Source organism: Perissodus microlepis, chromosome 20 (genome assembly GCF_051167445.1).
Source record: "Perissodus microlepis isolate ML-2025 ecotype Zambia chromosome 20, ASM5116744v1, whole genome shotgun sequence".
Classification (NCBI taxonomy): Eukaryota; Metazoa; Chordata; class Actinopteri; order Cichliformes; family Cichlidae; genus Perissodus; species Perissodus microlepis.
Window position 1 is genome coordinate 26,193,701 of NC_140480.1, and position 23,567 is coordinate 26,217,267.

General features: G+C 36.6%; 4 protein-coding genes and 1 pseudogene across 7 annotated transcripts; 2 read left to right on the plus strand and 3 right to left on the minus strand.

Moving 5' to 3' along the window:
* On the plus strand, window positions 1–6,707 carry LOC146364671 (CMRF35-like molecule 3). Its single transcript, XM_084916105.1, has 4 exons — window positions 1–1,261; window positions 1,356–1,724; window positions 2,230–2,281; window positions 2,426–6,707. Exons 1-4 carry the CDS (start codon window positions 1,225–1,227, stop codon window positions 2,526–2,528), a joined length of 561 nt encoding a protein of 186 aa, XP_084772231.1. The 5' UTR covers window positions 1–1,224; the 3' UTR covers window positions 2,529–6,707.
* A 113-nt stretch (window positions 6,708–6,820) lies between these two features.
* LOC146364672 (cell division control protein 42 homolog) lies at window positions 6,821–11,667 on the plus strand. 2 transcript variants are annotated; one of them, XM_084916104.1, is made up of 6 exons: window positions 6,821–6,938; window positions 7,473–7,622; window positions 7,710–7,782; window positions 7,883–7,992; window positions 9,478–9,675; window positions 10,530–11,667. In XM_084916104.1, exons 2-6 carry the CDS (start codon window positions 7,518–7,520, stop codon window positions 10,617–10,619), a joined length of 576 nt encoding a protein of 191 aa, XP_084772230.1. In that variant the 5' UTR covers window positions 6,821–6,938; window positions 7,473–7,517; the 3' UTR covers window positions 10,620–11,667. The 2 variants fall into 2 exon arrangements, with proteins under 2 accessions (XP_084772230.1, XP_084772229.1); XM_084916103.1 differs by lacking the exon at window positions 10,530–11,667 and adding an exon at window positions 9,846–10,450 and having other exon boundaries at window positions 6,822–6,938.
* On the minus strand, window positions 11,667–14,842 carry LOC146364673 (F-box only protein 6-like). Its single transcript, XM_084917724.1, has 3 exons — window positions 14,694–14,842; window positions 14,093–14,225; window positions 11,667–14,029 (listed from the first exon to the last, which is right to left on the minus strand). The coding sequence occupies exons 1-3, from the start codon at window positions 14,840–14,842 to the stop codon at window positions 13,880–13,882; spliced, it is 432 nt and encodes a 143-aa protein (XP_084773850.1). The 3' UTR covers window positions 11,667–13,879.
* Window positions 14,843–14,915: 73 nt separating this feature from the next.
* LOC146364674 (F-box only protein 6-like) lies at window positions 14,916–20,322 on the minus strand. 2 transcript variants are annotated; one of them, XM_084916101.1, is made up of 6 exons: window positions 19,595–20,322; window positions 17,951–18,200; window positions 17,737–17,851; window positions 17,523–17,618; window positions 16,062–16,197; window positions 14,916–15,977 (listed from the first exon to the last, which is right to left on the minus strand). In XM_084916101.1, exons 1-6 carry the CDS (start codon window positions 19,736–19,738, stop codon window positions 15,831–15,833), a joined length of 888 nt encoding a protein of 295 aa, XP_084772227.1. In that variant the 5' UTR covers window positions 19,739–20,322; the 3' UTR covers window positions 14,916–15,830. The 2 variants fall into 2 exon arrangements, with proteins under 2 accessions (XP_084772227.1, XP_084772228.1); XM_084916102.1 differs by having other exon boundaries at window positions 19,625–20,315.
* Window positions 20,323–20,791: 469 nt separating this feature from the next.
* LOC146364675 (F-box only protein 6-like) lies at window positions 20,792–23,502 on the minus strand (annotated as a pseudogene). Its single transcript, XR_014798971.1, has 3 exons — window positions 22,990–23,502; window positions 21,031–21,257; window positions 20,792–20,911 (listed from the first exon to the last, which is right to left on the minus strand). The product of XR_014798971.1 is annotated as an F-box only protein 6-like (transcript).
* Window positions 23,503–23,567: the final 65 nt, after the last annotated feature.

The window sequence follows — 23,567 nt, forward strand, 5'->3', positions numbered from 1 at the left end:
CTAGGAGCAGCAAATCAGGAGGAAATAATGATTAAGGGCATAAAATGATCTGGCTAGATGGAAATCGGTACCCATATCACTCATGGGAAGGGTTGCTTCAATGAAAATGATGGTCTTGCCAAGAATCACTTATTCATTCTCAATGATCCCGAGTAAGCCGCCACCAGACTGATTTATATCTCTGGAATCTTCTATTTTTAAATTCCTTTGGAAAGATAAACCCCAACGCATCAGCTTAAAAACTCTACAAGGACCAAGGATAAAGGAGGACTGGATCTGCCTAACTTAAACAGTACTTCTTAGCCAACAGGCAACAAGTCATCTCAGGATGGTTAAAACATGCCCTGTCAGATGAGCCCTAGCTAGACGTAGAACAGGCACTATGCAATATTATAGAGATTTCTGACCTACAATTCATTAGTTCAAACATCAAACGACATATATGCTTTAAAAGTATCAATATCAGCTCCTCTCTGACAGTATGGTGGGCGTTTCTAAAAATGACTGGGTCTTCATTAATCACATCCAAACCTACACCCATTTGGAAGAACCCTGACATACAACAGAACAATAATATGATTAACTTCCCAGATTGGAGTTGTAAAGGAATTAAATACTTGAAACACATATTTGAAGGAACAGACTTTATTCCATTTGACAGATTAATTATACAGTATGGGATTAACAACCTTTCCTCCCCATCCTCAATTGAATCCCTCCTCCCACACCATCCCACCATCACACATGCAAGGCCTTTAGGTACAGGTGCATCACTGAGGGTCAGGGGAGGCATTCCTCCTTTGTCCCCTCCTGCCCCCCTGTACCTCAGTTTTATTCTACAACTTAGACACTCACATTGCTAAAACTCTCATACATATTGGGTATGAGCACACTAAAAAGCATCTTCCAGCAGGATAAAAAATGTATTATAAGATGAAGGTGATTACTTTAATCAACTTTGACTTTTTCTTCAGTGACACTTCCATTTAAGGGACTAATACAGATGAAAACTTGCCCTTCATTCAAACATTCTTTCTTTTGCGTTGTTGCCTGTTGTTGCCTAGTCCTGTGTCCTTGTTTATCGTGATGTCAAGAATTTCCTGTCATTTGGCTGTGGTATTTTGAGCAATGGGAGAGTATGACACAGTATGACATTACTGCGCAAGACCAAAGGAGAAGTTGCCTAGCTGGTGTTTTCTCACCCTTTAACTTTTCATAACGACCATGAGGACCTCTGGAACATTTGTCTGCCTATTTAATGGTAATCTATCAAAAGTACTTGCCTTGCCATTTTTTTCTTCAATTGCAAACTTATCTGATTAACATGTGATGTTAAATGGTTTGGGATTTTGCAGGTCCAGCTTTCTGTTTGTTGTTGTGGATAATACAGCATGCAGCGGAATCACTTCTGCTTTCAGCTCCAGAGGTGGTAAAAGCAACAAACAGAGGGTCTGTAAAGGTGCCTTGTCAGTATGACCTTCAGTACAAAGAAAACACAAAGTACTGGTGCAAAGGAAAGATATATGAGTTTTGCAAGATAGTGGTAAAGACACCAAAGAACCGTTCTACCAACAGAACCTTCATTGCTGATAATAAGGAAGCCGGAGTGTTCAGTGTGACTATGACATCTATCAGACAAAGTGACGAAGATAAGTACTGGTGTGTCATCGCGACTCCTGGAAGAAATATCTTTACTGGTGTCAGCCTCCTCGTCTCCCAAGCAGGTAAACTTCAGCTTCAGACACTTTATCATCAGATGTGCTATTGCTGATTCAGTAGTTTAATACAAATATAACTACCCTTAAATATAACCCAACCACAAGTTGTACGTTTGATTTTTTTTATAAGTGCTTCTAACTATAAGCATATGAGTCTGAGAACACCTAAATTACACTGCTTGTCATGTAGTAGGTAGTATGGAGGAGAAAATGCCAGAAACTTGTATATAAAAGATGATTAAACTTTAACAAAAGCTATATTGTAAAAATGGTCATTTCTAATATTTGAATTTTTCCACTTTCAAATTTAATTGTTATTTCTCATTATTTCCATTAGCTTATAAGATATTATGTTATTATTAGATATCAGATTGTTTCTTGTTCTCAACATTTGTTGAAAACACCTGATAACGCTCTGAACTGCTTTCTAATGCAATTATAAGGGGAAAGTCAGTATTAATATCATGAATATCATTTACTGACTTTTAATGCAAAGTCTTCTTATCCACAGTGACAACCCCAACCACCAGCACACAAATTACTCCAATTCAAGATGAAAAAAGGTGAGAAGAGTCTAAGGCTATTAAACTGTTTACTATATCACCATCAACTCTTTATATGTAGTAGTAAACATTAGAATAATCATCTGTCCAGTACAAAAATAGTAACAGATAGTAGTACGTATAATTTATTTATTTTAAATCTAGTTCGTGGGTGACTCTACGTTGGATTCTCTTTATTTTGACGCTGTGTTGTTTGGCATCAACACATATCGCTGTATGGAGAATAAAGACTGCAAGGAAAATATGACTATGACAACCATTTTACCCTCAGAACTTATACATTAATAGATTAAGTCTTACACTGTCATCATTTTCAAAAACAAACATGGGTAAATTGGTATTAACAAAATCCTACTAAAACTATTCTTCCAGTGGATGTTCATTCAATGTGTGACCTGAGCTGAAAATAAACCAAATGAAAAAGAGGCTTTCAGACTCTTTTGTTTTTTCTAAGTATTTAAATGATTTAAATGTCATTCATTTTAATGTCAGTGCCTAAGATAACTTTAGGCTCAACTATTGAATATCCTATCAGCTTAAAATTAACAGCCCCAAATCCTAGAGGGCCCTTGGCTTTCACTTAATTTATTTGCAGATCTCATATGGGTGGACACGATGATTGTTATTCTCTTTGCGATGAATCTCTGATATCTAAGATTTCTGTCAATATTGCACTCCAGAGATCTGAAAACCATGTGGAATAAAATTTTCTTCATATTCAAACACAGGGTGAACTATTGTGAGGAGCTCCTTCTAAAAGTCAAAACACTCACAATAAGTAGGTTGGATCATTAGGATCTCTCTAAAGTTATTTGAGGATTGCACTAATATAGTTTCATGCTTGCTTGACTTTTGCTTCTTGCCCTCAGTAATACATAATAGTCTAACAGGTTACCTGGAGCTGAAATGTAGAGTTACTATCCAAGTTAATTTATGTAAACTTGTTAAAGTGATAATCAAAAGCGGATTACACCGAAATTCCTCAAAATTTTTCCATATTATGCACACAAAGAGAAGCAGTGATGATTAGTGATCATTGTCAAGCAGATTTGATTACCCTGGTAGTAATGGCTGTAAGACGTTGAACATCTATGACTGTTGTTCATTGCCATTACACCCCTATACAATCTAATTCAATAACCCTGCATTTAATCTTATTTTATAGAAAAATATAATGTTCAGTTTATCTCAGAGGCATTGAATCATTTATTCTCTCGCTGTGCTGCAATATGTGTTGCCTTTGATATTGTGTCCCTCGTGCAGGTGGGGGTGGACAACAACATCTCTGAATCCTTTTTAACTGCAGATATCAGGTATTTGTCACACGTTCCAGTAGCTATGTCAATGTAAAAGTAAGTCAGTATTCAAAATATCAGCACCATAGCACTAAAGCTGTCTGACTAATATCATTATTCACACCTGTGCTCCTCCAGCTGTTTGTGTAAAATAATTTCTGTCATGAGAGAAGAAAAAACACCATTCCCTTCATATGTAAAAACGGACTATAAGGTTTAGGTGAAACATTTCATTTTAGTCTTCTAGGAGGTATAACCCAGACCCAATAGCTATTTCAGTGCGCATGTGGGAATGTGAGTACAGTTTCGAGACAAGAAATACATTGTTTAATGCAGTGGTTCTCAAACTTTCACAATGAGTACCACCTTATAAAATATATGGCTCTTAAAGTACCACCCTTATGACCCACATTATAGTACAGTAGTATAGGCCTATTTAACACCATATACAGTTTACATGAGACAATTTTATTTCTTATATGAATGTTATTTATTTTAATTGTCATAAACAGGATATGACAAGTGATAATAATAACAACTGTACTGCATTAAAACATTCACAGCAGGTGGGATATCCGGTCTTTAAGTGATGACGTGACAAACCCGGCTTCCTGTTTTTAACATGTTTTAATGCTTTGTATCTTGTTCCATTTATTCTGAACAAGCCCCTAAAAAGTTAGTGATCACTGTCAGCCTCTCTCAGTTTTTATCACCACTATTCAATTAAAGCTCAGTTTTTAAAACCTTACGATGTAACTAACTAACTACTGCCCAGCCCATGCAGCAATATATTAATGACTAACCTCATATTGTACTGACTGAAGTTTGGTCCGTTTACAGCATCCTGCCATGTGATTACATTTGTCCCTAACCATCGGGAACCATTGCGTTAACTTTATCAAGTGGAAAAAAGTTAGCATTCATCCTCCAGCTTCACTCTGTTTATATTATGCTAACCACAGCTATGTAGTGAGCCACCACGTAGCACATCATTATATAACAGCTAACCCAACTTCAGTAACCGTAAAAAACTGTTTCGTTTTCTGTCTTAATTTATGTCGGAAGTGATAGCAGAACTGTACATTTTAATTTTTCAGAAATCCCTCAATCAAAACATGGTATATAATTTAATCTTACAATTTTGGGAGAGACTTCTTGCGTACCACTAGAGGGAGCCCACGTACCACCAGTGGTACGCATACCATAGATTGAGAATTACTGGTTTAATACAACACATCTACAGTACTGTACACAAGTTTTCAGCCACCCCTTGTTTCATTTTATTCAGTTTCCAAGGACCCATTTTCTCCTTCTTTTTTTATTCCATGCTATTGCTTAAAGTCTTAACCAATAGCAAAAGTCAGGCTTTCCAAGAGTCTTTCAAAGTTCCAATTCAGAAATTAGCTGTTTTTTCACTTATTTTCAGAGGAATCTTTTTTTGTTTGATAAGCCACTTAAACACTGACATATGGCTCATTCAAGAATAAAAAAGGCTTTGAACTCAAGGGCTGAACCAGTGTTGGGTCTACACATAACCAGAGGTGTGAAGCAACAAAGTACAAATACTTTGTTATTGTACTTAAGTAGAATTTTCAAGTATCTGTACATTACTTGAGTACTGATTTTACTAACAACTTTTTACTTTTACTCCCTACATTTTAAACAAATATCTGTACTTTATACTCTTAACATTTTCAAAACAGACTCATTACTTTTGGTTTAACGCATTTGAGAAGAGTTATTATTTTACAACACTGCAAGCCTTCAAACTTCAAACTGATTTGAGCCTGAACAGTAACATGTGAAAGGCAATTATGTTTGCATGTTAGTCACCAGGAGATGCGGCATAAAAAGAGATGAAAGATACAAAAATCTGTGTGTGCCATAATCCGGGGTTGAAGGGGGATGGTGTTTTTATTCATTTATTTTTGGCACAACATCCCATAAACTGCAGCTGCAGTACTTCAGCATAAGACAGGCGAGCATAAAGGCGGTAACATCTTTTAAGTGACAGAATCAGCAGTTCAACTCATACTGGAGTACTGTTAACACTAGTATCTGTATTTTTCCCACCTCTGCACATAACAGACAACATAGCAAAGAACCAATTTTAGGTTGCATTGCTAGATACTTAGTTACTAGTAACTAAAATAAATTACTTAGTTACCAGTAGCCTGGTAAGTAAGTAATTTATTCAAATATCTTTGCTTTAAGATGATTCATTTTAAAAGGCATAAAATTGTAACTTGGCAAATTTGTTAACTGTGTCTTAAAAACAAACAAAAAACAACAGCAGATGAACAGTATCTGAGATTATTTTTCTTACAAAATGAAAAAAAAGAAGAAAAAAACATTGCAAAGACTTGGTACAGGACCTGAGTAATGCATCTGGACTTTCAGCCTCATCAGAAATGTTCACAGTGGAAGGGTTTGTGTCAAGGAGTCATTCTTGTGGAAGGGAAACTCGAAAAAAGGCTCAGGTCTAATGAACTGCACAAGAACTGGGCACCAAAGCATCTGATTGGCAACAGCCAACAAAAGGCAGCCAATATCCAAAGAATCCAAAGAAGAGCTTTATATGTCCTTCAACAAGCCTAGAAAACTATTCATGAAGGCTGGTTAAAGAAACCGTAAGAATGCTTGCCTTAAAGAGTTGATGCTGTGTTGAATAATAAAGGTGGATATATCAAATATTGACTTTCAAGCTCACTGGTGTTACAAAACCTCTGTTTTGCCATTATTTCTGTATTTTCATGTATGTTTCAAGACATTTCAATAAATCACTGCTCTGATTTCCAATTTTCCTAGAAAATCGATGCTAAATAAATATAATAATCTTCTTATTCATACGCATATCACAATTGCATGTAAATCTTATGAAGTCATTCGGATACTGTGTCGTGTTTACCTCCAGGAGGGGATACAAGGTGAGAGGAATTTAAGAAGATGACATCATAACTTCTGCAGCATGAACCTCGCGCTTATTCTCGTCTCAAGATACTACGTATCTTACAACAACGTGAGAGGAAGTCACCTTTCAGTCTAAAAGCACAGAAAGGAACGTTTGAAGCGTCATACAAAAGAGTTCGTGCATCATATTAAACCTATATACAAAGAAAACGCCTTAGAATAAAAATTTTACTTTCAGGTTTAGAGAACTAGCTTTTACAATGAATGGGTTTTGTAGCAACATGTAAATATTTTACTTTGAAACTGTTGTCCGGTATTATTCCGTCTCGCTTGAAAGTCGTAGTGGAAGTCGCTACTCGCATACTGGCTGTACCAAGTTTTTGCTCGCTGGTGCCAACGCCCGGCGAAACAGACTGCTTACGTTAGCTAGCAGTGAAACAAGAGGAACACGGGTACGTAGCTAAAACATGTAACTGGCATATTGGGAAGTTGTGCAGTCGTCTGATTTTGTTTGTGAACTACGCTTTTCTATACTGACCTCATAGAAACTAATGGAGCGTTTGTTTACACCCTTACGTTATCCGACTGGCTGCTAAACTAGCTAACAAGTTAGCATTGCGTTAGCAGAGTTTGCTAAATGATGCGCAAACACGATTCAGTTGCCAGTAATTATTTAAGTAGTTATCGCCACATTTTGTGACTAATCTAAAAAAATGTTTACATACACTAAACGTGGGAAGGTAATTAAATGAGTAAGCAAGTCATTAGCTAACGTTAGCCTTCAGACAATGTTGTTGATAGCTGGGTGTGACTCTTAGCTGTTTAATTCTAGAAAACTCCGCTGTTCCACTTGGGTTCCATCGTCTCATTAAGAAGTTATTCGCAGTGGATACGACAGAACATTTTAATAGCTTAACATTGTCTCTAGGTGTCTAAAATATTGAATATTGGCCTAACCTTCGTCAGTTGTCACCTCCTCCTTGCAGGTAACGTGATAAACGTGATTGCCAGCAGCCTCAGAAAGCACAGAGATGCAGACTATCAAGTGTGTGGTGGTGGGTGATGGAGCAGTGGGAAAAACCTGTCTGTTGATTTCATACACCACCAATAAATTCCCCTCAGAATATGTACCAACAGTAAGTTTTCAACAACAAAAAAAATGTTTTCACTTCAATGTGCATCGTGGTTCAAAATATTCTGACATGTAACTTATTCTATCGCAGGTGTTTGACAACTATGCAGTAACTGTAATGATTGGGGGTGAACCATACACTCTTGGCTTATTTGACACTGCAGGTACAATTCATTTTAGTTCCACTTTTAGTTAAATGTGTTAGTTTTATTTAGTCTGTCTCTTGGTAAATTATTTATGTGTATGTGTGTGGTCTCTCCTTAGGTCAGGAGGATTATGACCGGTTACGACCTCTAAGCTACCCGCAGACTGATGTCTTCTTAGTGTGTTTCTCAGTTGTTTCACCTTCCTCGTTTGAGAATGTTAAAGAAAAGGTATATGATTTTATTCTAAATACAGAATTTTTTTTGTTATTGAAACCCCGTAACCTGAGAAATTCCAAAATGGTCAAAATAGTAAAGAACATGAAATAGTGATAATGAAGACAAAGACAACGGTTCTAAATACAATTTGGATTTATGAGTTCTTTTATTGAGTTAAGTTACTTTAAAAAGTGAAGGAAAAAAGGTTGTTATTGTCTGTGTTGCCTCACTCTAAAAGCAGATCAGGTTACCACAGATAATGGTCCTAATAAAAGAGGTTGGGGGGAGTTTGTTTTGGTTTTTTTGTTTGTTTGTTTCGAGAACCAGACAACTCTTGCTGCTCCCTCCCATTTCTTTCTTTCTCTCTTTCGTTCTTTTCTCAGTTGCTGGATAATTTATACTTTGATCACTTTGGAACAGGTTTTGTGGGGAGAAATGCCAAGTCACTGATATGGATTCACCAACAACCCACTAGACCAATACCGCTAACCCTCATGTAGTGGCCTCCCACTATAGGATGTGAGGGCCGCCCAAAACAACTTTAACTGGTCTAGATAAGTAGAATTGTAAACAATATGCAATAACTTTAGAGATAAAAGAAAAATTTATTGCACACAGAGCAGAAACACTGCTTGACCCTGGCCATTATTGACCCTTTCTGAGCCACCATGGCTACTTCTAATGAGGATCATCCTGAGCCATCCGTGGTGTCCAAGGTTATAACGAGCATAGTTTAGCAATAGTAGTGATGGTTCTAGTTTTATTATTGTGACTTTTTTCCCCCCTATCGCTCTATCCTGTAAATAATATCAATTTGGACTGAATAGAGCCTCACATTTCCACATAACCTCACAACACGTTCATACACATGCAGCTCACTCACACGCACTAATTTTAATGAAATGTGAAATATGCAAATATATACCTAATGTATGCATGTTTTGTTTGTTTTTTTTCTCTGTGTTTCACATGTTCTCTTTTGTTTTTTTTCTGTCAGTGAACTAGGTTACAATGTTGTGCTGTGATTTCAAGACTGTATTTTATTTTATTTTTTATCTTTTACAATCTATTGTAGTATGTAATTCAGCCATACATGTTATGTGAAAATTAAGATAATATGGTTTGGTTAACACATTCTCTTCTGAAGACACAAAACCCAGCCTTAGGGGGTCTAAAACGTCTGTACTCTTACCGCTGGTTCTAAGCCTGGATAAATGGGACTTTAACAGCAGGTGTAAAATCTATGCTAAGTCAATTTTGGACCATATTAAAATGTGACGACCCCTTGTAAAAATAATGGAGAAATTGAAAGTGCCTATTTTAATTTTAGAATTTTAGGAATTGTAGAAATATCTGGTTAGTTTGTGGGTTTCTTTTTCTCTGTGGTCCTCCAATAATAGAAAAGTTTATGAAAATGCAGTGCATTTTCTGGCAGTCATGTAAAATAATCTGTAGATCCCTGTTTTTGATGAGTTTGTTTTGTTTTTTCCCCACCAGTGGGTTCCTGAGATAACTCACCACTGTCCCAAGACCCCTTTCCTGTTGGTAGGCACTCAGATTGACTTGCGTGATGACCCGTCTACAGTGGAGAAGTTAGCCAAGAACAAACAAAAGCCAATCACTCCTGAGACAGCAGAAAAGCTGGCTCGTGACCTTAAGGCAGTCAAATATGTTGAGTGCTCTGCTCTAACACAGGTAAGATCTCTCATTACACAATACACTAAAAACTGCTGTAACAAGCATGTTTCTGAATGCAATCTCTTAACATGGGTAGTAGTGCTTATGTTTTGCTAACACCACTTACCTAAAAACTCCCATCTAACACTGTGTACCTGTCTTTCTTCCTCCTTTTCCTCTTGCTGCAGCGGGGATTGAAGAACGTATTTGATGAGGCTATCCTAGCTGCTTTAGAGCCCCCCGAAACTCAGAGAAAGAGAAAATGCTGCTTGTTCTGATGTCTTCTTGAATCTTGCTTTGCCTCTCGATCGTATGCTGCTCATTCATTGTAAACAAATGTCTGTTACTAAAATAACCCCCATGCTCTTTCAAACTTTAAACCTCTGTACCCATTAACTTTTTTCCTTTGTTTCATGTGTGCTTTCTTTTCAACTAATCTCAATAATTGTCCATGCTGCCTAATGACGATGGTGCCAATCTTTAGTTCTTCACCTTGCGGACAAGTCTGTGTAACCTGACATGTCTTTGAGGGGTGGTGGGTTGTTTTTGTTGGGGTTTTTTTGTTTTTTGTGTTTTTTTAAGCAAACATTCCCTTACATCAGCATTGAGCTCATCCGTTGTACCCTATTTAAGCATCAGTGCTACTGTCTTTGACAGTAATATCTCTTCTTTCTTTTTTTTCTACTGCAGCATCAAAATTTTCACAGGCTTTTGTCTTTAAGACAACTTGATCACGAGGAGAGACTTGTATAATGTTATTTCAATAAATGAAAATTTTGATTGCCATGCTCCATTTTTACTCAGCTTTCTTTTGCGCTGGCATATTTCCAGAAAATGGCTCTGTTTTGAATATTAATGTTTTGTTTCCACAGAAAGGATTAAAGAATGTGTTTGATGAGGCAATACTGGCTGCCCTGGAGCCACCTGAACCTAAGAAAAGACGTAAATGTGTTCTCCTCTAAGTTTCGCAGCAGTCTTCACACCAGTTTCCAAATCTAGGTTAACAGTACTGAAGAGGTTTTCTGCACAAGCACATTCCACTATAAGTTGAGATATTTTTAAATATTAGCCTTCTCACATACTTAACCTTAAAACATATTTTGTGTAAGACTGATACACTTTGTCATAATTTGATGCCATTGAAATTTTGTACACAATGTGAACACTGAACGCTGACACTTAAGAAAATTCTAAGGAACACTTGGAAGTAATGTTTTGGTTTGGCCACGTCATCTTTGCAGAGGTTTTCTTGCAAAAGAAGTGATTATGCAAAGATATTTTATAGAGCTCCTGTTTCAAGAGTCCTATAAAATAGAGCTTTAATAAAATCCCTTAAAGTTATAAATTTGCATTGATTTACTACTTAGGTGTCTGTAGTTGCAACATACTGTAAATCCTGCTGTCATAAAATGCTTGTTTAGGGAAAGCTCCACTTAATCTTCTCAACATAGTCTTAAGGTAAATGTAAGAAACCTAAAGAAATATGGAACTTCTGGGTATGTTTTTTATCTTCGGTCTGATAAAAATGGAAAATCTATTTCACTGTTACTATGAGTTTGAGTACAACTATAGCCCAGTCATTTGCTTTTTCTGACAAGCATCAAGGAGACAATGTATGTCCTCAGTGATCATCAACAGATGGTAAAGTTAAACTTTGTGGAAGTGTAACTACTCCTAATGCTTGGCCAGTGACCTATATTGTAAACTGCAGCACCATTAACAGGTTGAGATCCCGTGGAAGTTATTAAATTACTTAACTGATAATTATTGCCTTTGACTATCCATTCCTAGATTGTGGGCTTGAATTTAATTTGTAAATATAGTGAAAGTAACTCGTAACTTATTGACTGAAAATGTGTATGTCACTAATGAAAGACTGAAAGAACCTTAGCTGAAATCACATTAACCAGAATATATTTCTCTCTTATTTTTTATTCAATTTCACAAAGTTGGGACTGTATTTTTGTTTGTAATAAAGGTTCACAATAAAGCAGTATTATGATTATTAAATCCTACTTTCAATATTTCATTTTGTCATGTTATTAGATGGTTCAAACTTGAGAACCTGCCTATAGTTACACATACATACGTTTGAACTACCAAAGACATCAAAACAGATTATTCAGTCATTTTTTGATACAAATTTTTATTATCAATAAGGCACAACAGGTCAATGCAAACATAGTTCTATTGTTCGTGAGCCAAATAACACTTCTAAAGTATTACAATAGAATTCAGATAAACCCAGGATAATCTCATTATTGAGGCATTATTGCCTCAAATAATGAGATCACTCACTGACGCCTTCATGCAACTACAAATATGTTCTCACCCAAGTTTTAAAGTATATGAAGGAAAGGTCAGACACAACGTTCAAAAAGCCTGAGAGCAAAGCTGTATTTTTTTTCAGGAATTGTAATAGCTCTTTGGTATTTAACCAACCTCAGCACAAAAATATGGTGATGTTAGAGATCCCCCATTGTGGAGTTTGTAGTCACTGTGGCTACATTACATGAAGAATGTTTCAAATGTTTTCTACAAGCCTGTTTAGATTTATACATGTGCACTGGTGGGGGAATAAAAGACATGGTACAAAGTAACTGTAAAGCACAGCAATACACTTTCATGAATACAGTATATGGTTTAATGTGTTAACATTTAAGCTCACATTATCATTTCCAGTTCTCACAGAAAGTACAAAAGGCAGGTATCTTTAAGGCAAATGCACAGGTTTGGTTTAGGGCTGTAGCAATAATGTAAACAAAGTCACACTGCCAGACAAGCAAGTCAAGGTACACATGAACCCTTTCATACATGAATTATGACAACCTCAATCATCATCATCATCATTTTTTCATAAGTATTTTTATTCATCTTTAGGCATGAAAAGATGAATAAAATACTTATGAAAAAAAATCCTGATTGAGGTCATAATTCATGCATGACAGGGTGAAATAACAATAAATACAACGAAACATGTCATACAGGTATAGCAACATTAAACAGCCAGTGGGTGGCAGGGTATGGAGTGACACATCAGTGTCCGATGTAGTGGTTTATGTGCAAGTATACAAACAACACTGACACGAATACAAGAAAACAGCCTTTGAATAGCTGCAGTGACCACTATACGTGAAAGGGTTAAATCACTGGATACTCAGTCATCTCATATCTGTAACGGAATACAAACATAAATCATATAGAAATCATATTTGCACATTATTTGACAGAAACCTCATAAAGCCAAAAGGACAGGTTTTGTCCCCAATAACTGTGTAGACAGTCTAAAGCAAACCAATCACTCAGTGAAAGTAACTGGCTCCTGGTTCAGTAAAACTCAGGTGCTTGTGTCTGAATTAGTAGATGTTTTCATAAATGCCTGAAAATTTCAGGTGTCCCATTACATCTGGCATAAAGGTAATACAGCATTTCCATAAAGAAACAACAAGAAATCACAACGGAAAAACAACAAGAAAATACAGTGGTGGTAGTTTAATGGTCTGGGGCTGTTTAGCTGCCTCAGGACCTGGAAGGCTTGGTGTGGTAAATGGAACCATGAATTTACCAAAACATCTATTTCCCAAAACATCCTGAAACAGAATCTCCTGCCATCCATTCATGACCTCAACCTAAAGCACACTTGGGTTCTGCAGCAGGACAACGATCCAAAATACACCAGCAAGTTCACCTCAGAATGGCTTAAAACAACAACAACAACAACAACAACAAAATGAACACTTTGGAGGGGCCTAGTTAAAGTATTGATTTCAATCCGATTGTGGCATAACCTTAAAAAGGTGGTTCATGCTCAATCAGGAAGGGGCATACACTTTCTCAAACCAGGGTATACAGGTAATAGCTTTTCAGATCTACATTAAGTCATGCTTCTCATTGCACCATAACGTCTCAGGATGATATACACACACATATACAAAACTTTCTATTCCAAACCTTGTGCACATATATTAATCATAGCTCCAGAAACATGAATGGATGATAAGTAAGATGTAAGAAGATAATGCGCAATTGTAGGCAAACTGTCAAAATATGATGCTAACTGTCAATATAAAACAGTCAAAAAACTGTTTTATCCATTTTGTTGGTTTAAGATGCAAAAACATCTAAATTAAAAGCAGGTTAAATAAGTTAAACATGATTAGTATAATTTCAGAGAAAGTTAGTAAGCACATGTTAAATGAATCCCACCGACTACATATGTAGTCTATGTCTCCAGTGTTGGAAATAACTCAGAGCTGCCAGTAATGTAAATTCCGAAATGTCCTTTCCACCACCTTAAATCCCTCCCTCCATGTGTAAATCGAATGTATCTCACTCCTGGTCCATATTTATGAAACACATGGGTAATCTGAAAAACAAATAATCAGTCAGACAAAAGTTGTCCTTGGGTTTTCATGCAAGCGTTTTGTTGTCATACCGGTTTCCATTCTTCACGTCCCGCGCCACGGTAAATAGTCTCAGGTGAAAAGATCTCAATAAGCTGCTTCTTTTGATCTAGCAACTCTACCCGGATATCATAACTGCCGCCACAGTCGAAACGTGTAAGAATCCTAAATCAATAACACAATCCAATGAAAAAAATCAAGAATACTTTTATTTAATCTACACCATATTTGATACACAAACATGTATCAATAATCAGTTCATCTTAGACTTAACTTTATGAGTATAAACTGTGCCTGGTGAGCCATATGTTTAATATTTAAACCTCAAAAACCTCTAATGACACAAAAACTTTTTCTTTTTTTACATTAGTGTTATTTTCATGTGCTTTTCATTTTTATCCAATGACATTTCCCATTTTATATGGAACATGGCCTTACTTATGAACAGTTACACTCACTGGCCACTCAGAAATGCTTCAATTTTTCATGGCATAAATTCAACAAGGGACTGGAAACATTCCTCGCGGACTGTATTCAAATGGTCTCCACAGTCAATCGTTTTGCTTACATCTACTTTTCTTTAATACGATTAGTTATTAATAAGCAGTCTGTTAAAGACCCCATGTTTATTCTCACCAATCAGATATTTTGATATCTGGTTGGGCATGATCCATAACAGATGGACTGTAACCTTCCTTCTCCAAGTCAATCAGCTGTGACTTTATGCACATTCTGTGGGAAACAAAAATGGTTTTCATGCTACATAATGTACACACAAACATTAATAAAGCAGGACACTTGGTCTCTATATGGTGTCAAGACCAGGAAATAAAAAATATAAGAACAAAGTAACCGTAAAGCACAACAATACACTTTAATTTTTGTTTTCAAATTTCACATAGTGCTATATAGTATATGGCTTTCAAGTTTCCCTCTTAAGCATGTGTTAACATTTAAGCTTACATATTTATATCCAGTTCTCACGCTACAAAATGGAAAGTAAAGGCAAGTATGTGTAAGGCAAATATGGATTAAGTCACATGCTGGCTTCCGGACAAACAAGTCAAGGTGCACAATAAATTACTGAATACTCATTCAGCCTACATCAACAACAGAATGCAAATATAAATCATACTTGCATATTATTTGTTCAATGAAACTGAAGGGGTTCTTATGTCTGAAGCAGTAGCTGTTCTCACAAACACCTGAAATTTTCCAGATAAAAATTAAAAAAATTTACAGGAGAACACAAAATGTTTAATTTAATCAAATTATACAAATGCATCTTACAAATCATTACACAGAGTAAATTTTTCCAAACATTTTTTGTTTTAATGTTGATAAATATTGGCTCATGAAAAGTAGAGAGGAACCAAACCTGAAAAGTAGAGAGGAAGTGGAAGAGAATGGATGGATGGATGGGCTCATGAAAATCTGAAATCCAGCTACAAAGTAGTGATCATTTTATTTTGAATTTGGGTAAACTTTTAGATGTATTTGTACATGAAATAGTACTTAGCCTGTCAAATTAAACAATACTCAGTAATCTTCAGTATTGACATCACAATGACAATCACAGAAAGCAAGTTTAAGGTGTTATTTAAGGTGTTCTGTGTGAAACATTAAAGAAAATAGCTTTTCACTGGAAAACTTGTGCACATACAGAGATTATAGCTCTGGAAACATGAATAGATGGTCAGTGAGATGTAAGAAGATAATGTGCAATTGCAGGCAAACGCAGGATGGAAGAACTGGACAAATTCCAACAAGCTATGTGTCCACTGCTGGACATATTTCAACGCTGCTGTCTGTGACACGTATTCCATACCATCCAGCCCAGAACTGTGTGTCCTTGCCACCATGGCTAAAACGAATGTATCTCACTCCTGGTCCATAGTCCCGGAATACATGGCTTTTCTGAAAAATAAATATCAGTAAACCAAATATGCTGGTGGGTTCTGCACTGTTACTAAACTTTATTAAATTTCACTTTGTACATACCTGATTCCACTCCTTATCACTCCACTGATCAAAGAAAACAGTATCGGGAGTATAGTACTGGATAACCTTCTGCTTTGCATCCAGCAACTGCACAAGGATTGAATATTCACATCCACAATCCCATCGTGGTGCATACCTGTAACAAGGATGTATTTGTACAAAGATTAGGGATCACCAATCATATCAAGCTACGTTTTTCTCTCTTATTATTCAAGCCTTAAAAGGGATATATTCCTATATGTTATCAGTAAGTTTTTAGTTCCACGGTTTCAAAAACTAAAAAACGTTTTGTTTTTTTTTAAAGATTACAACAGCTTACCTAAAGGTTTTTGTTAAGTGCAAATTTTTTGCACAATGTAGGGTTTTCAAACTTGATCTCAACACCATTTTCAATATCAACAGGAAAATTCTGACCCCATTCCACAACAACAGAACTATTTGCAAAGAAGTCATGTCTCAAAAAATGTAATTTAGCAAAGCAAGTTTAGAGATATTATTTGTTTTACAAACTATTTAGATAATTTCATTACAGATCGAGAAATATTTAAGAATGTATTAATAAACCAAAGGCCACAACAAACATGACAATACTTAACATCTAAATAATTTAATTATTGTATAGAAAAACTATATTGAAAATTTAAAAATTAACTTTTCTACTATTGCAAAAGTAGAAGTGTTTATCATCTTGTCCACATCTGCCTGCAGTCTCTCTCTCATTCAATGTTCACACAGCTCCGCTTCTGTCTGCAGTTCTTTACATCCTCAGTGCTGCTCTTCAAGCCCAAACTTGTATGATTCGGCTGCTCTGCTCCAGGTTTCACTCTTTTTGCTCAGATTAGTTCTCCACACTCTGTGATCAGTTCAACTACAGTTTCCCCGCTCCTCTGCACAGACAGCAACCTGCCCGGTTCTCCATGTGTCCGTAATCCGCACTGTCACATCTCAATATTCCATCCACAACACATTCAGCCTGCAGTCATTTTTCATCTTTTATCTAACTACAGTCCGCTAGCAGCTAGGTTAGTAATAACAGATGGCAAATGTAGCTATCAGTTAATTGCTAATAGAAAAATGGTTAATGTTAACGTATGCATTTATAATAACGGGAGCTTTACTAACCTCTCGAAATTCTTGAAAAGTTTTGTTCAGTGTTATGAGGATTTACTATTTCATCTATCAGCGAGAGGAGGAGCTATGTGCCTGACTGTCTGCATTGGTCCTGTTTAAAGTTGTGTGTCAGCTAGAGAAGGCCCAGAGGGCTCTGTTGGTACCAGTGCTGTTGCAAATGAATATCTTAATTTTATATAATTTTTTTTCATATTGATTATAATCAAAGTATGATTTTAACAAATCTAATGTACATTTGAAATGCTTTTAAAAAGTGTACCCAAATCCTTTTTGCAACTAACTATGGAACTAACTAAAAAACTGTCAGTATGTCATGTGTATTCATCTCACCAATCAGATATTTGGATGTCTGGTTTGAACTTATCCATAAAGGTCGGGTTGTAGCCTTCCTTTTCCAAATCAATTACCTGCTCCTTTGTGCACATTCTGCAAAAACAGACATGATTTTAAAATAGTTTAACATTTAATACTAGTACATCATTTGAATTAAGCATATAAAATTAATTGCCATTTATTTTTTGGAGGACTACTGGTAAATACTCACTGAAAAGAGGTCACAAAGTTTTTCTTGACTACTTCATTTGGATGTGGCACCATAACGTCCTCCAATTTCCACCCATCACCACCATTCTCCTTTATCATCCAACCTGTCATTTTTCCTAGGAAAACAAAAACCCACAAAGGTTTGCATCTCATTTTATTTTTAAACACACAAAAACTGTTTTTCAAATCAGTTGTTGAGCTTCAAGGATTCTGACCTTCTCCTCTTGGATTTTTGAGAAGATTTCTTCTTTTCTTGCGCAAGAAGTAAAATAACCTCCAGTCTTCAGGTGTTTTGGAAGAATCACGAAGGTTGTATCCTTCTCTTCTACATCTTACTCTCCATAAAGATTCACTGTCAGCCACTTCTTTCCACTGTGAGCACACCAACCGACAAACATGAACCACCTGGTCGGCCGGAACATGTAGGAAGATTTCCTCCAGGATCTCCAGAGGAACAGGGAAGAACTAGATTAAAAAAAAAATAGCACTGATAAGAATGAGCTTTAAAAAATAAGTTCAGTTTTCCATCACTGCACCTGGATCAATAGTCCCAGCTGTTTAGATAATCTCACCATTTGAACTACATCAGCATTTTACAATATTATTGATTTCCAAAGACAACACAAAAAAGAAAAAGAACAAAACAAAAGCTTTTAAAAAATGAACTTTTCAAGCACTTCATTTATGAACTTTCATTCACAGGGTGGCTATAAAGCACATTTGGATTCCTTCTAAATGAGGTTCCTTTGTACTTGCACTGAAATAGTAACTATTTAAACTGTTTTAATCACAAAATCTAGAAACCAAAGATGTGTATGTCTGGCAGACAAAACCCTGCCTCTGAATGTATTTTTCTTTCTACATAAGGATTGTTGCTAGACTGGAATTATAAAAAAAGAAATGTTCTGTTGTGCTATGATTGTTTTCTTTTTTTTCTGATGACAGGCAGCTACTGATGACTTAAGCATTAGAAAAGGTTCCCCAGATGGTAAAAAATGTCAAGTTGGCCATGTTGCTTGTTTAAGTGACACAAATCTCCCTTTATTTGTTATGATGCAAGTTCAACCATCCAGCTAACAAAATCCCAGTTAATTCTCTTCATCTGGATGTATTGTTTGTTTTTTATTGGGAACAATCATTTCATCACTCATCCAAGTGATTTTTTCCATTCTCCAAATCTGAAGATATTTCTGAGTCACAGTCATTATGTGATGATGATCACATCAGTGTGATGCATAATCCTCTCTGCAAAAGTTTTACATTTGTGCCAATAGACGCAAAACCTTTGCACCTCTTTACCCACAAGATTCCAAAACCATTTTAGCTTAAAACCTGCGATTGTTCAGGGAATATAAAAGATAAAATAAAAAGACATCAAAGGCTCCCAACTGGATGGGCCAGTTTCACCAATATTTCATTATATTTTGTATTCTTTCTCCTTAATGCAGTTTTATGCTTCAGCAGGAATTATAAAAAAGGAATTGCAAACCCATTTGAAACTCTGTAACCTGGCGTTCACGTCTCTAGGGGGCAACCCTAAAACACTGTGATTGGTCTGTTGAGTACCCTTGTTTCCTCCCATGTACTTCCGGCTTTTTTTTCCTTCTAAATTTAAAGGGGGGTTTCCCTTCCCGCTGTCACAAAGTGCTTCCTTAAGAGGAGTCGCGTGATTTTATGGGGTTTTCTCCAATACTACTGCGTCTTTACCTGACAATATAAAGCGCAATGAGGCAACTATTTGTTGTAAACTGACACTATATAAGTAAACCTGAACTGAACTTTATCACTTTGCTCTTTTCCGTCGCTGGCTGATGGACAACAAACAGCACATGCATAAACAAAGCTCATTCAGCAGTTACCTTGTGTTTAAAGTCCAGTAAGGCACTCACCTCTTGAGCCGAGGATGAGGTTGCCTGCTGTGCTACAACGCAGCTTGTGCCAGACTTTGAACTCGCAGTACCATAGCTGTGACTTGCACCCATGACTTTCGTTTTCCTCTTCATGCCCTGCGACGAACCAATGGCTGTAAAGTAGCCTGATGTTACTATACCCCCTCGCTGTCTTCTCTAAAAACAAGTCTTTTCTAACGACGTTGGTGTTGACCCACTTGTAGTCGACAACGCGGAAGTGCAGCTACAGATAAGGTCCAACTGCTTTATAGATTAGAACTCATAATGTTACAAGACTAAATTTAACCAACGACAAGTGACTCATTTACTTTCTACAGTCAAAGTAATCACTTACGGGAATACATGGTTTGTACTCTCATGTTACGTTGCCCTTCCTGTCAGTTGCGGTGGTATTTACCTCGAGACATTCGAGCCGCCCTTCATAGGCGGGGATATGCTCTAAAATGCTACTAAGGTAGGTTGTCCACAACAGTCACTCCCACTGAGATTGCACTCTCTAGCACGCAGTAACTGAAGAACACAGACTGATTATGTTAATACCGTAAAACACCGGGGATACTCCGGAAAACATTCCTAGCTAACACTCTTCTAAGCCTTCTTGACGGAGACTTCCGCTATGGGTCTTCCGGGGATTTCCCCCCTTTTTTAAATGAACAATTTCGAACAGCAAATAGACACTATTCATCAAATCGTTTCTATCAAATAATTTACGCAGCTTATTTCATATATACTGTAAGAAAATTTTGAGGTATTTCTTTTTTCCAGCTTTCAAACAACTTGGAATAGTTTTTTAAATATAAATTTTAATGCTAGAAAAGTAAATAATGAATGATAAAAAAAATTAATAACAACAATTAATAATAATTAAAATGTTGTATTATACAAGTCTTGATGCATGCTCAAATATCCAGGTAAGGAAATTCCATGATTTCACTTCACTGGGAGAGAAATCACTCATTCAAGTGACTTCTCTACCACTGAAAAGCGCAATGTCCAGATGAACAGATTCAACATTCTGGGTTATTATCCAACATTTCACATGTCTGCATTGCATAAAATGACGCAGAGATGAAATTTTCATTTTCATCTCTACATCTATGGGTTTAGCGGATCAGTTAAATTTGTATATCCGCTAGGGTTAAATACTCACTCAAAAGAGGTTGCAAAGTTTGTTTTGACTGCTTCATCTGGATGTGGTCTCCTAATTCCCCAAGCAACCCACTGATCGCCACCATTTTTTCAAGATCTTCCAGCCATTCAGTCCTTCTAGAAAATAAACAAATAAATAAATAATAGTAATAGTAATGGTGTTTTAAATGTTTTGGATTTATTTGAAAATGAATCATACTACTATGTTAAGTAAAGTTTATTTTATGGTTACTTACCTTCTCCATTTGGATTCTTGAGGAGATTTCTTTTCTGTTTGGACAAGAAATAAAACAACTTCCAGTCCTGTTTTTTTTGAAAAACTACAGATGGGATACTCTTCTCTTCTGCACCTTTTTCTCCACAAAGATTCGCTGTCAATCACTTCCTTCCACTGATGGCATACTAATTGACAAACACAAACCACCTGACAGGCAGGAACATTTAGGAAGATCTCCTCCAGGACCTTAAAAAAGAGAACAAAAACAGAAAGATAAAGAGAGCACACGGACACAAGGACAAAATATAAACTGTTAGAAAGAAGTCAGTGATGTACACTAGTAAATGCATAAGGACTGAAATGTTAAGTGCATCATGTGCCGTTCCCAGCAGCCCGAGTTTATAACAAAACAACTAAGAATGTTTCAAGGTCACTGGATTCTGCCTTAACTGGGTTTTATTAAAAAGGACATTTTTAAACCTAATTTGAGGAGATGTCTGTAAATCAAATTGAAACTGGGAGCTGCTTACAAGGGAGAGAAGCTTGATAGCTGAATGTTCTGACTCACAATTTGCTTTTGGAAACTAGGAACCACAAGCAAACCTAGAGTAGAAAGACCTCCACTGGGATGATATGATATTATAATGAGGCCTGGTCCCAGTAAGTATTGCTGTTGTATTGCTGTTGTACAATTTTGGATTCAATGGAGGTCTTTCATGGAGCTTTTTGAACAGCCTAATAATAAGGAATTACAACACAAAAAGACTACAGTAGTGCAGATTACTACTATTTACAAACCATGTTGGGTGTGACTGCTATCAGAACTGAAATCTGATATTGCAAAGAGAAGTCGAAGCGACAACAGTCTGACACATTTTAGACTCCTTAAAAACATGAATCATACAAATCTTGGTGCACTATATCTATTACTCCACCCAGCAAAGCGGGGGTGAGATATGTCATAATTGTACCCAAGGCCAATGTTCGCCTGCATAAAATATTATCCTAGCAATGTTTATATTTAGTTAGAAACAAACTTTCTGGGGTCATTGTGGGGTTTGAGGCATTACTTTCCCAGCCAAAATACAGAAAAAGCATTTATTTCCAACTAAGAAGTTGTTTTTGTTTTTATTAAGTGCATATTTTTCCTTTTTAAAGAGTGGTGTCTTGGGTAAAATGTTTGGCATTTACATTCAATCAAATGTAAAACCACTATATCTCCACCAACCAACTAAAGAACGGCTGACTTGGGTAGGAGTGGTTGCATTACTCTTCCAGCCAGCAGCTGACTGTGACTGTGGCCTAAAAGTAAGTGCTGGTGAAAGCACAATAGAAGTAATTAAGGTGCATATTTTTATTCTTCACTCTAACCTCAGTAGTGGGTCACTATAACAATGCGTTTACATCACTACAGAAAAAATAACGTTTGTTTTCTGTAACTGAAAAATAACAAATTTTAAGATCATTCGAAATTTCGACCTAACTTTTTTAAGTTGCGAAAACAAGCTTCCGCATGTGGCAGCCCCTTCGGTTTGATATAAAGTGAAGAGGGAAAAATGTTATTACTTGTGCACAAACATGGACTTTTTGTATCAAAATGTGCGAAACAGCAGAAATATTCTAAGTTGTAAGTTCTGAAACAAACAAAAATAAAAATGTTACAATTATGCACGATCGTAGTTCTTCTGTATCTACTGCATTGCTATGTTTTGTCTGTCCCTCCTTATGAGGATCGTCTTTTCGCCTTCATTGAGGTTTGATGAGAAGTTTTACTTTCCTACAGGACTTTAATATCCAATCGAAGCAGGTTGATGTCAGATTTTGTGTATTTGTGGATAAACTGCCATGATCGATTTCCGGTGTATTGGCTATTTTGCGCGAGGAGGATAAGGTGACTAAAAATGCAATTAACGCGGTTTAGTTTGATTCTGTTAACCTGATCGGTTCTATATTTCAAGTAACTTTTAGGGACTCTTACATCTGCATTGAAATTTGAGGCTGACGCTGTTGCAGCTGCTGAAGACTTCTTAGGCGGACTTTGGTCCGGGTCGGAGCTGCTGCTTTCATCCATAGCGCTCCTCATGTCTTCGACAACCAGTCCAGTCCATTAAAATGCTCGGTCCTCTGCCGAAAGAGCCTTAAGTAAAGGAAAACTGAAGTGAAACAGACGCCTAGATTTCAGGAAGTCAACTGAGGTGGTTTCCAGTAAATTTCACGTGTCATCCCGAGCAGGCAGAGATCATGCTGTGACTCAGGGTTCCAGTATCTTTTACATTCATCCAGAAAGTGAAAGAACTGCGTTTGTTCACGGAGCGACATACAAATGCCTTCGGGGTTGTGGCAGGAGGGGCATCCAGTATGAATATCTGGCAAATCAAACATGCTGAAATACCCGCACTTGTGAGTCAGGGCCAAAAGAAAGCGATTCTTCTATTTCTGGTAAAAACGAAAGAACGCTAAAAAGAAAGCAAGTTGACTATTTTCATGGCTACAACAAAGTAAAGACAGTTCATACCAAAAAGCATGACAAAAAAGGTGTTTTGGTTGTTTTTGTGT

Coding starts and splice junctions, on each gene's coding strand:
- LOC146364673 (XM_084917724.1), bottom strand. CDS start 14,842: ATGTTTGTGTGTACATTATGTAGCATGAAAACCATTTTTGTTTCCCAC. Junction 14,226..14,693: donor ATCAAAATATCTGATTGGTG/AGAATAAACATG, acceptor TTATTGATTTAG/GATTCTTACACGTTTCGACT. Junction 14,030..14,092: donor GACGTGAAGAATGGAAACCG/GTATGACAACAA, acceptor TGATTATTTGTT/TTTCAGATTACCCATGTGTT.
- LOC146364674 (XM_084916101.1), bottom strand. CDS start 19,738: ATGAAGAGGAAAACGAAAGTCATGGGTGCAAGTCACAGCTATGGTACT. Junction 17,852..17,950: donor CAAAAATCCAAGAGGAGAAG/GTCAGAATCCTT, acceptor TTGTTTTCCTAG/GAAAAATGACAGGTTGGATG. Junction 17,619..17,736: donor AACTTTGTGACCTCTTTTCA/GTGAGTATTTAC, acceptor CTGTTTTTGCAG/AATGTGCACAAAGGAGCAGG.
- LOC146364671 (XM_084916105.1), top strand. CDS start 1,225: ATGAGGACCTCTGGAACATTTGTCTGCCTATTTAATG. Junction 1,725..2,229: donor CCTCCTCGTCTCCCAAGCAG/GTAAACTTCAGC, acceptor TCTTATCCACAG/TGACAACCCCAACCACCAGC. Junction 2,282..2,425: donor CCAATTCAAGATGAAAAAAG/GTGAGAAGAGTC, acceptor TTTTAAATCTAG/TTCGTGGGTGACTCTACGTT.
- LOC146364672 (XM_084916104.1), top strand. CDS start 7,518: ATGCAGACTATCAAGTGTGTGGTGGTGGGTGATGGAGCAGTGGGAAAA. Junction 7,993..9,477: donor TTGAGAATGTTAAAGAAAAG/GTATATGATTTT, acceptor TTTCCCCACCAG/TGGGTTCCTGAGATAACTCA. Junction 9,676..10,529: donor AGTGCTCTGCTCTAACACAG/GTAAGATCTCTC, acceptor TTGTTTCCACAG/AAAGGATTAAAGAATGTGTT.